Source organism: Phyllobates terribilis, unplaced genomic scaffold, assembly GCF_046119375.1.
Source record: "Phyllobates terribilis strain yellow unplaced genomic scaffold, ASM4611937v1 Scaffold_12__6_contigs__length_324123572, whole genome shotgun sequence".
NCBI classification, from domain to species: domain Eukaryota; kingdom Metazoa; phylum Chordata; class Amphibia; order Anura; family Dendrobatidae; genus Phyllobates; species Phyllobates terribilis.
Genome location: NW_027362772.1, coordinates 118,015,269 through 118,027,499, shown reverse-complemented (window position 1 = coordinate 118,027,499; position 12,231 = coordinate 118,015,269). Strand labels below are relative to the sequence as shown.

The window sequence follows — 12,231 nt, the reverse complement described above, 5'->3', positions numbered from 1 at the left end:
AGAAGAGAGAAGGCACCGGATGAAGACCAGAGACGCCCATCAGACTGGACTGCGGTGTAGGTGAGCATAGTAAAAGTATAGTGTTTTTTTTGCCTCGCAGAGCAGATTGGGGACATATATACAGCATTCTAGAGCGCTGGCTGTAGTATATATGGGGAAACCTGATGACAGGTTCCCTTTAAGATCTATGAGCCAGACATAGATCTCCCTGAGAATCTGCCACCAGAACTTATTTTAATTGAAAATGGGTGTTCCCAGTGTGAGCTATGTAATGACTGACAGTCTGCTCTCCTCATTTACAGTGATATAATTTTGGAGGAAAGATTCAAACACAGAAGACAGTTAGATATCTACATGATAACACAAAGTATAATATGTATTTCAAACAGCAAAGAATATACAAGCAGCATAGTATTTCTACAAACATAGTTAAAAATATTTTGCACCTTTAGACTATATGCATTAGACTGTTGCTGAATTTTTCAGTAACAAGTGTTGTAATATAGAGGTAGCAATAATTGCAGTTAGCAGACCATCATTATTGATTGAATCTAAATGAGATGTTGTTTGAGACAATTTATACTAATCTTCATTTGAAGCTCTAAAAATACTAATCATCCTGCCCAGCATTTTCCACGCCGATCTTGTTGCTGAAATCTTCTTAGTTTATGCGCCCAAACATCACGCCATGGAAGTGTAAGGCTATTTTTATCTAAGATTAACCTTGCAGGATCTGGAGACTCCTCATCATTTCCAATAATCAGGTAAGACTTGCCCACTTGCACCCGTAGGCAATCACACGCTAAATCTTGATCTGGAACCCAAAGAGGTTGATCACCACGGCGAATCGGCACCCTTCTCTGCCTGTATACAGTAAGGACCGAAGCTGTGAATTGCCACCATTCCCCAGATTTTTCCATGGACAAAAACTGCGCTCGTAGAACTGTAAATAGCAAAATGAAAGATTAATATATATGGAAAACCAATTGCTTTTAAATCAAGACTCTACACAAAAAAAAGTTAAACTCAGATTAATCAATGAACATTGGGCATGGCATTCAGATGGCAATATGCATTAAACTCACGTTAGACAAACAAAACTTTCGGCATTCTTTTGCTATATATTAGAGATAGGCAGATAATTTGAAATTCAAATTTGACAGCATTGCTGAATTAAAAAAAAAATTGATTCTCAATACTGCAAAGTCTCTAAATGCCCAGCAAAAAATGTGTGTAAAACACTCAGTGGTCTCCTAGGAGTATATTGAACCTCGTATGAGCTCTTTAATGCAAGTTCAGTCTCAGTAATGTTGACGTAATCTGAACCTATCTGGTTAGGGCAAAATGATTTGTAACTAGTGATGGGTGAACCCGAACAGTAAACTTCAGGGTCCTACCGAACACCTAGGGTTCGGGCATGGACCCTGAACACAGACTTCCTAAGGAAGTTTGTGTTACTATTAGGGTTCAGCACTCCGAACATTAGCTGTTGCAAACTCTGTCATCTTTGTGACAGCGCGAGAAATACCGGCGGCTCTGATCGGTGGTAAGATCGTTACTGCTGGTCAAACTGCTGTGGTTCCCACACTGTCAGATGACAGCGTGAGCCCGCAGCTGTGACCGGCAGTAAAAGCTTACTGCTGGTCACAGGCATCAGCTGATAAGAGAGTACTACTCTGATCAGCTTACGCCTGCTGTCTGACTATAGGGTTAGTAATGGGGGCATCTTATAGACACCTCTCCATTACTATCCTGTGGGCTTGATGTCAGTGGCCATAAAACAGCTGACATCAATCCCACAAACATTACCCCACTTGCCACTGCAAAACGGCAAATGGGAAGAGTGGAGGTTAAGCGCCAGATTTGGCGCATTTTATTGATGCGCCATATCTGGGGCTGCTGAGAGCTGATATTTTCAGTCTGGGAGGGGGCCAATAATGATTTCCCCTTCCTAGGCTATTAATATCAGCCCGCAGCTGTCTGTTCAGCCTTTGCTGGTTAGTGAATATAGGGGGGGATCCGAAGTAAATTTTTTGGGGGTCTTCCCTACATTAATCAGTAAAGCAAACACCTGTGAGCTGATATTAATAGCTTGGGAAACTTTATGGCTATTGGCCCATTCCCAGAATATTAACATTATCCCCCAGCCGTCTGCTTTCCCTCTGATGATTATGAAAATTACAGGGGACCCCATGCCTTTTTTCCTTTTTTTTTCATTAACAAATACAGCAAATACACACCCAATGTAACCTTAATTCACAGTCTCCAGGTTTTCCTGCAGCTGGAAACTACAGTAATCTTAAAATGTGCCTCAAAGTTTCCCATGAGGTTTTACTGGCCTCGCAGCTGCCGGGAGACCCAATGGCTTTGAACTCTGGTAAGGTTCCCTGCATTTAAACCACCGGGTCTCATGGAAGTTCTAGTCTCGGACTGTTGGAGTGCCAGACAAGCGCCAGGTGCTGAGTGAAGCTCACATCATTGGCGCCTGGTCTCCCTGAGATCAGCGCGACCAGTCAACAATGATGGGAGTTGTAGTCAGTACCCACAGTGTACATTACGTGTAAAATAAAGAATTCAATAAAAAACAGAGTGGACTCCTGCTGACTATTCATAACCAGCAAAGGGAAAGCCAACCACTGGGGGCTGACATTACTAGCCAAGGAAAGGGGCCATTAGCCCAAAATGTTCCCGGGCAATTAATAACAGCTCACAGCTGTTTGATTAGCAGTTTTTGGCTAGTTTACAGGAGGAACCCAGAAAAAATTGACATAGGGTCCCCCTATAAATTCTAACCAGCAAAGGCTAAACAGACAGCGGTGGGCTAATATTAATAGCCAGAAAAGAAGCCATAGATATTGGCCCCCTCCAAAGCTAATAAGATCAGCCCTCAATGGCCCCAGAAATGGCACATCAATAAAATGTGCTAATTTTGGCACTTAGCCTCACTCTTCCTACTTACCCTGGTGCGGTGGCTAGTAAAGTAATAGGGTTGGGGTTGATGTCAGCTTTATATGGGCAGCTGACATCGAGCCCAGGGGTTAGTAATCGAGAGGCGTCTATAAAATGCCACCACTACAAACCCCATAGTAAGTTTTGAAAAAAACACAGCAAGAAAAAAATCCTTTATTTGAAATAAAACTCAATTCCCTGTTTTACTCATTTATTAAAAAATAAAAAAAACCTGCAGGAGCAATTATTCTCCTGTGTCAGTGTGAGCCGACTGTCGTGGAGAGCAGTCACATCAGTTACTGCTGATGTCACTGCTCTCCAAGTCATCTTGATAGTCGTGGGGCAGTATGGATTATCTTCATAGTGGACAGGTGAGTATTGTGATGGTTTATTATTTTTTGTCTTTTACAGGTGACAAGGGCATTGGGGGATTAGGCATTAAGGTGAGTATTATGGTGCTTTATTCCTTTCTTTTACAGGTGACAAGGGCATCAGGGATAAGGCGCTAAGGTGAGTATTATGGTGTTTTTTAACTTTATTTCAATATTTGTTTATTTCATATTTTTATTTTTTTATTTGGACTTACACAGGCACCAGCTGATGAATACTCCCATCAGTGGTGCCTGCTCTTGCTGTTATCAAGTACAGCATTCATACACTGATGAGAGAAGTACTCTATTAGAAGTACGTTTTTTACCACCGGCCACAGCTGCGGGCTCACTTTGTCATCTGACAGCGTGGGAACTGCAGCACTCTGATTGTCGGTAACGATCTTACCACTGATCAGAGCCTTTGTTTCCCACGCTGACACACAGATGACAGTCTGGTAAACGATGGATGATCGAGCCCCCCATTCATATGAAGGTAGTCCGGTTTCGGGTTTGTGTTCGGTTACTGTTCTGGTACCCGAACCAAACATTTTTAGATGTTTGGCTGAACCCACCAGACCAGAAAATTCACGGTTCGCCCATCACTAATTGTAACTGGTGGTAACTAAGAGCCTATTTAACAGCAAACTAAAAAATCAGACTTTTTAGGTTACTTAAATTCTAAAAACAGTACAAAAATTATCACTTTTTGGGGGAATATGTCTGTTTTGCTGGTGTTTATACACAGGCACTATATTAGAATATCATGGTCAGATTTATGCCTTTTTCTATACCTGTGTGGGTTGAACTGTGTGCTTTGACCTCCTTTCTCTATGCTGTGAAATAAAAAATGGTGCAACATGGCTGGCCATCATCTTTTGTAGTGGCTGTGATAATCCCTTCTTGGTTGTGCAAGACCATATGGTGTTTTGAGAGCTGCAGGGCTTTATGGGGAAGAATGACCTGATGTCATTAGCCTGCTCTCTTTGTCTGTAGAAGTGTATGAAATGGCACCTGCATTTTTTTCTGACCCTTGCAATTTACATTGCACATTGGTTGAATTCACAGGGACCTGTGAGTTTCAGGAAATTTGATACAAAGACCCTTAATGGTTCGATCCACTTATCACTAACATATTTCCTTTGTTCTCAAGGCAGATAAGTCTACACCAGAGATGTCTGACAGTGAGATATTTTTTCTCTTGATTGAGAGCAAATGCTGACATTAACATGCACATTGTAATGCACACGCCCGGACTGACTGGCGTGTGCGTGTTTAGTGGTTCCACTGTGCCATGAACCGGAGAGTGCCTGAAGGGGCATAACTAAGTATCTGCCCGATCCGACCAAGGTCGCATGACGGCATACGACGCCAGTGCACCAGGGAGGAACCGAGCAGAGGGACCAGGGTCTACTCCAGGTCAGACTCCGGACATGGCTGTTGACCCACACCGGGGAATACAGGAACAGGCAGGCTGGGTAGGGTCCAGTACAGACTGGGAGGCAAAATTCAGAGCCAAAGATGCGGTCAACAATCAGAGTAAAGCGAAACCGCAGGTGCGGTAGACAAGGCTGAGCAGAGCAGAACCGCAGGTGCGGTAGACAAGGCAGAGCAAAGCGAAACCGCAGATGCGGTAGACAAGGCAGAGCAGAGCGAAACCGCAGACGCGGTAGACAAGGCTGAGCAGAGCGAAACCGCAGACGTGGTAGACAAGGCAGAGCAGAGCGAAACCGCAGACGCGGTAGACAAGGCTGAGCAGAGCGAAACCGCAGACGCGGTAGACAAAGCTGAGCAGAGCGAAACCGCAGACGCGGTAGACAAGGCTGAGCAGAGCGAAACCGCAGACGCGGTAGACAAGGCTGAGCAGAGCGAAACCGCAGACGCGGTAGACAGGGTTGCGCAGAGCGAAACCGCAGACTCGGTGGACAGGGCTGAGCAGAGCGAAACGGCAGACGCGGTGGACATGGCTGAGCAGAACGAAACGGCAGACGCGGTGGACAGGGCTGAGCAAAGCGAAACGGCAGACGCGGTGGACAGGGCTGAGCAAAGCGAAACGGCAGACGCGGTGGACAGGGCTGAGCAAAGCGAAACGGCAGACGCGGTGGACAGGGCTGAGCAAAGCGAAATGGCAGACGCGGTGGACAGGGCTGAGCAGAGTGAACATGGCTCTGTTCACACGGAACAGACTGGAAGGGAAAGGCAGAACAAGATACCCACAGGATACTTGCAGTGAAGTAGCGAGTGGACCACAAACTAACAAACAGAAGTACAGTGACAACGAACAGGAGTTAGGTATGAGTTCAGACTCTGCAGAAAAAGGAAAGGTACGGACATAGAGAAAAACAGGAAACCGGCTAGAAGAGTATTCAGACAAGAACAGACGCAGTAGAAAGATACAGGAGCGGGTCTAGGTATGCAGCCCCTAGAAGGCGGGAGAAACGGGCTAGGAGCGTGTTCAGACAGGCCTGGAAATACAGCCTCCAGGAAAGGCAGGCAAGCAAACACAGAAAGGGACCTGGCACATTCAGAGTGAAAGAGCACACTGAATGAAACACAATGCTCAGGCAGGGATTTTTTGGAGCAGCTGGGTTAAATACCAGATGACAGACAGCAATAGGCTGAAGACGCACAAGGGGTGTGCCCGCAGCAGGTACAAGAAACAGGAAGTGATTGGGCGCCACCCTTAAGCACTATGAGACTTTCACTTTTTTTTTCTCTGATCGCCTGCATGGCACAGGAATGCAGCACCATCCCTGTGCCATGCAGGCTGTCAGCGCTGGACAGGGAGAAGATAGTTTGGAGATGCACTGCGCATGTCCAAAAAATCTTCCTGCTGTCTGGTGACCCGGATGTTGTCATGACGACATCGGGTCGTCATGGCAACATCCTGGAAGCCGCGGCAGACATCGCTGGAGGCCGGAAAAGGAGGTGAGTATCGGCGATCACCTCCCCTTGCCACCGCAATGCTGCAATCGACTGCGATCGACTTCGATCGCAGCATTGCGGGGGTTAATGTGCTGGGAGCGGTGCGGGACCACTCCCTGCACATAGCCCTGGGTGTCAGCTGTGACAATCAGCTGACACCCGGCGGCGATCGCGCCCGCACAGCCTGTGTGCGGGCGAAATCGCCAGGGCGTACTAATATGTATCAGGTCCATAAGGCCCAGGGCACAGATACGTACTAATACGCCCTTGGTCGTAAAGGGGTTAAAGACACTCCAATACCTCTTTGAAGAGACATTGAGGAGGTCCTCTTTAAAAACATTATTCCCATTATTAAAAAGTGGGTCTGCTATAGTGGTAAAGCTAGTTATGATCGACATGCTCGCTCCTAATCTGCTCTCTCCCGAGCATCTCACTGCTCGGCGAGCACTTCCGGGATGCTTGAGTGGAGCTTGAGTCCCTGTCCCGCATGTTTGGCACTGTTTTAACAGTAAATAAACATGCGTGGATTGCTTTCCATTCACTGTAATGCCACAGCCATGTTGGTTGTGTTTATAGCAATAGAGTGATTGGCTGGCCACATAATGTCATCGGGTCTATATCAGACCCGGTGACCCTATGCTCGTCACAGTCTATCCTTCAGACAGATAGAGTAGGGAGAGGTGCTGCTGAGCTAAGAAGAGAATTGGCGGTTTATTAATAAGGTATTAGGTATTCCACAGTAGAGATGAGCGGTGTTCGACTAGAACTGTTCGCCAATGTCAAATTCGAGCTGTTTTGGGTGGTGTTCGAGTTGTTCGACGAACCCGAACGATTTGCAAAAAATTCGGCTGTTCGAGGTTATGTTCGATAACTGTTCGTGCACCAAAAGCGTGTTCTGCATGTCTGGCGCTATTTAGAGCACCAATCATGCAGGGATTGTCTGCCACTCACTGTAATGCCACAGCCATGGTGGTTGTGGCATTACAGTGATTGCCCAAATCGATGGGAACAGTGCTCACAGTGAAACATGAAAAGCCGGCAATTCAGCAGCGGCATACACCGGTACCCAACAATTTAGAACCGAAAGAATAGAGCTTCACACATAGATTAGATAGATAGAAACATGTCAGTCACACATATAAGAAGCACAGTGACAGTGTTGCTTACTGTACTTGTCATTTAGTGTAAAGGATTTATCAAAAAAAATAATAGTGTTTTCATGCACCGTCTCTTTAAAAAAGCCGGCCGGCAATTCAGCATCTGTACCCGACAATTTAGAATAGAAGGAATAGAGAATCACACATAGATTAGATAGATAGAAACATGTCAGCCACATATATACGAAGTACAGTGACAGTGTTGCTTACTGTACTTGTCATTTAGTGTAAAGGATTTATTAAAAAGTATAATAGTGTTTTCGTGCACCGTCTCTTTAAAAAAGCCGGCCGGCAATTCAGCAGCGGTACCCGACAATTTATAACAGAAAGAATAGAGCTTCACACATAGATTAGGTAGATAGAAACATGTCAGTCACATATATATGAAGTACTGTGACAGTGTTGCTTACTGTACTTGTCATTTACTGCAAAGGATTTATTAAAAAAAATAATAGTGTTTTCATGCACCGTCTCTTTAAAAAAGCCGGCCGGCAATTCAGCATCTGTACCCGACAATTTATAACATACAGAATAGAGCTTCACACATAGAATTGATAGATAGAAACATGTCAGTCACATATATAATAAGTACAGTGACAGTGTTGGTTACTGTACTTGTCATTTAGTATTAAAATAAAGGATTTATTATTAAAAAAAATTGGCGTGGGGTTCCCCGTAATTTTAGTCTCTAGCGGAGGTTAAGCAGACAGCTGGGGCAGATGTTTGAAGCCTGGGAAGGGGGTAATACCCACGGAGCTTCCCAGGCTACTAATATCAGCCCCCAGCTGAATACCTAGCCTTTACTAGCTATTAAAATGGAGGACCCCCCCCAAAAAAATGACGTGGGGTCCCCCCTAATTTAATAGCTAGCAAAGGCTAGGCAGACAGCTGGGGGCTGATATTAATAGCCCAGGAAGGGAGCCATGAATATTGGCCCCCTCCCAGGCTAGAAACACCAGCCGTCAGCCGCCCCAGAAATGGCGCATCCATAGGATGCGCTAATTCTGTCACTTAGCCTCGCTCTTCCACGCTGCCCTGGTGCGGTGGCAGGGGGTAATAGGGTTGGGGTTGATGTCAGCTTATAATGCCAGCTGACATCAAGCCCAGGTTAGTAATGGAGAGGCGTCTATAAGACACCCCCATTACTAACCCCATAGTCAAAGTTAATAAAAAAACACAAACACCCAGAATAAAGTCCTTTAATTGAAATAAAGACACAATTCTTTATTGTTCTAAATTAAACCATACTTACCATCACGCCCATTCCAGCTGAAGCCAACGATCTCCTGCAATAAAAGAAAAATAATAATGCAACCTCATCCTTACCTTTCCATGGTTCCCAGGACAGCTTCAGCTCTGCTACATCGAGATAACAGGCTGGACCGCAGCAGAACGCTGCCATCCAGCCTGTCATCCCGCAGACACTGAGAAGCGCAGGCATGCTTTCGCTCCTCAGTGTCTGACTGTGACGGCATCCAGATGAGCCGACAATGAACTCGGCTCACCTCATGTACGTCACTGACAGCGTGGGAATATTCTCCTGCACTAAGCGCTTCATCGTGAGAATTTTCCCACGCTGTCAGTGACGTGCATGAGGTGAGCTCATTCATGTCCAATGAACTCAGCTGACCTCATGTACGTCACTGACAGCGTGGGAGAATTTTCACGCTGAAGTGCTGAGTGCAGGAGAATTCTCCCACGCTGTCAGTGACGTGCATGAGGTGCGCCGAGTTCATTGGACATGAGCTTGTCTCATCTTTATGCCGTCACAGCGAGACACTGAGGAGCGCAAGCATGCCTGCGCTTCTGAGTGTCCGCGGGATGACAGGCTGGATGGCAGCTTTCTGCTGCGGTCCAGCCTGTCATCTCGATGTAGCAGAGCTGAAGCTGTCGTGGGAACCATGGAAAGGTAAGGATGAGGTTGCTTAATTATTTTACTTTCATTGCAGAAGACATTGGCTTCAGCTGGAATGGGCGTGACGGTAAGTATGGTTTAATTTAGAACAATAAAGAATTGTGTGTTTATTTCAATTAAAGGACTTTATTCTGGGTGTTGTGTTTTTTTAAATACTTTACTAGAAATTCATGGTGGTCATGTCTAATATTGGCGTGACCCCATGAATTTCGGGCTTAGGGCCAGCTGATAATGCCAAGCTGGCCTTAACCCCTTTATTACCCAGTGAGCCACCGCACCAGGGCCCTGGATGAGTTGGGTACAGCGCCAGAAGATGGCGCTTCTATGAACGCGCCATTTTCTGGGGCGGCTGCGGACTGCAATTTGCAGCGGGTGGGGTCCAGAAAGCTTGGGCCTCCCTGCGCTGCGGATTCCAGCTCCCAGCTGCCTAGTTGTACCTGGCTGGGCACAAAAATAGGGCGAAGCCCACGCATTTTTTTTTTTTAATTATTTCATGAAATTCATGGAATAATTAAGAAAAAAAGGGCTTCCCTATATTGTTGTGTCCAACCAGGTACAAATAGGCAGCTGGTGGTTGGGGGCAGCCCGTCCCTGCCTGCTGTACCTGACTGGACACAAATATAGTGCGAAGCCCCACGTCTTTTTTTTTTTAATTATTTCATGAAATAATTTTTTTAAAAAAGGGCTTCCCTATATTGTTGTGTCTGGCCAGGTACAAATAGGCAGCTGGTGGTTGGGGGCAGCCCGTTCCTGCCTGCTGTACCTGACTGGACACAAATATAGGGCGAAGCCCCACGTCAATTTTTTTTAAATTATTTCAGGAAATTCATGAAATAATGAAAAAAAAATTGATGTGGGGCTTCGCCCTATATTTGTGTCCAGCCAGGTACAACTAGGCAGTGGGGGCTGGAATCTGCAGCGCAGGGAGGCCCAAGCTTTCTGGGCCCCACGCGCTGCAAATTGCAGTCCGCAGCCGCCCTGGAAAATGGCGCGTTCATAGAAGCGCCATCTTCTGGCGCTGTACCCAACTCATCCAGGGCCCTGGTGCGGTGGCTCACTGGGTAATAAAGGGGTTAAGGCCAGCTTGGCATTATCAGCTGGCCCTAAGCCCGAAATTCATGAGGTCACGTCAATATTAGACATGACCACCATGAATTTCTAGTAAAGTATTTAAAAAAAACACAAACACCCAGAAAAAAGTCCTTTAATTGAAATAAACACACAATTCTTTATTGTTCTAAATTAAACCATACTTACCGCCACGCCCATTCCAGCTGAAGCCAATGATCTCCTGCAATAAAAGTAAAATAATAAAGCAACATCATCCTTACCTTTCCATGGCTCCCACGACAGCTTCAGCTCTGCTACATCGAGATGACAGGCTGGACCGCAGCAGAACGCTGCCATCCAGCCTGTCATCCCGCAGACACTGAGAAGCGCAGGCTTGCTTGCGCTACTCAGTGTCTGGCTGTGACGGCATCCAGATGAGCCGAGGTCATGTCCAATGAACTCGGCTCACCTCATGCACGTCACTGACAGCGTGGGAAAATTCTCACGCTGAAGCGCTGAGTGCAGGAGAATTTTCCCACGCTGTCAGTGACGTACATGAGGTGAGCCGAGTTCATTGTCGGCTCATCTGGATGCCGTCACAGTCAGACACTGAGGAGCGCAAGCATGCCTGCGCTTCTCAGTGTCTGCGGGATGACAGGCTGGATGGCAGCGTTCTGCTGCGGTCCAGCCTGTTATCTCGATGTAGCAGAGCTGAAGCTGTCCTGGGAACCATGGAAAGGTAAGGATGAGGTTGCTTTATTATTTTTCTTTTATTGCAGGAGATTGTTGGCTTCAGCTGGAATGGGCGTGATGGTAAGTATGGTTTAATTTAGAACAATAAAGAATTGTGTCTTTATTTCAATTAAAGGACTTTATTCTGGGTGTTTGTGTTTTTTTTTAACTTTGACTATGGGGTTAGTAATGGGGGTGTCTTATAGACGCCTCTCCATTACTAACCTGGGCTTGATGTCAGCTGGCATTATAAGCTGACATCAACCCCAACCCTATTACCCCCTGCCACCGCACCAGGGCAGCGTGGAAGAGCGAGGCTAAGTGCCAGAATTGGCGCATCCTATGGATGCGCCATTTCTGGGGCGGCTGACGGCTGGTGTTTCTAGCCTGGGAGGGGGCCAATATTCATGGCTCCCTTCCTGGGCTATTAATATCAGCCCCCAGCTGTCTGCCTAGCCTTTGCTAGCTATTAAATTAGGGGGGACCCCACGTCATTTTTTTTGGGGGGGTCCTCCATTTTAATAGCTAGTAAAGGCTAGGTATTCAGCTGGGGGCTGATATTAGTAGCCTGGGAAGCTCCGTGGGTATTACCCCCTTCCCAGGCTTCAAACATCTGCCCCAGCTGTCTGCTTAACCTCCGCTAGAGACTAAAATTACGGGGAACCCCACGCCAATTTTTTTTAATAATAAATCCTTTATTTTAATACTAAATGACAAGTACAGTAACCAACACTGTCACTGTACTTATTATATATGTGACTGACATGTTTCTATCTATCTAATCTATGTGTGAAGCTCTATTCTGTCTGTTATAAATTGTCGGGTACAGATGCTGAATTGCCGGCCGGCTTTTTTAAAGAGACGGTGCATGAAAACACTATTATTTTTTTTAATAAATCCTTTGCAGTAAATGACAAGTACAGTAAGCAACACTGTCACAGTACTTCATATATATGTGACTGACATGTTTCTATCTATCTAATCTATGTGTGATGCTCTATTCCTTCATGTCTAAATTGTCGGGTACCGGTGTATGCCGCTGCTGAATTGCCGGCCGGCTTTTTTAAAGAAAGCGTCTTCTGAGCAGTTTGTCAGCTTTTGGACACCTCTGAAGGTGTTTTCTATGTGTTCCTAT

General features: G+C 46.0%; 1 protein-coding gene across 2 annotated transcripts in view; it reads right to left on the bottom strand.

Annotated features, from left to right (window-relative positions):
* Positions 1-355: 355 nt before the first annotated feature.
* The window catches only part of NTN5 (netrin 5), a 327,955-nt gene continuing 316,079 nt past the window's right edge, over positions 356-12,231 (bottom strand). For both annotated transcript variants that reach the window (XM_073656246.1, XM_073656245.1), the window contains one exon: positions 356-943. In XM_073656246.1, the coding sequence (XP_073512347.1) occupies positions 615-943 (329 nt within the window). In that variant the 3' untranslated portion in view covers positions 356-614. The remainder of the gene's footprint in view (positions 944-12,231) is intronic.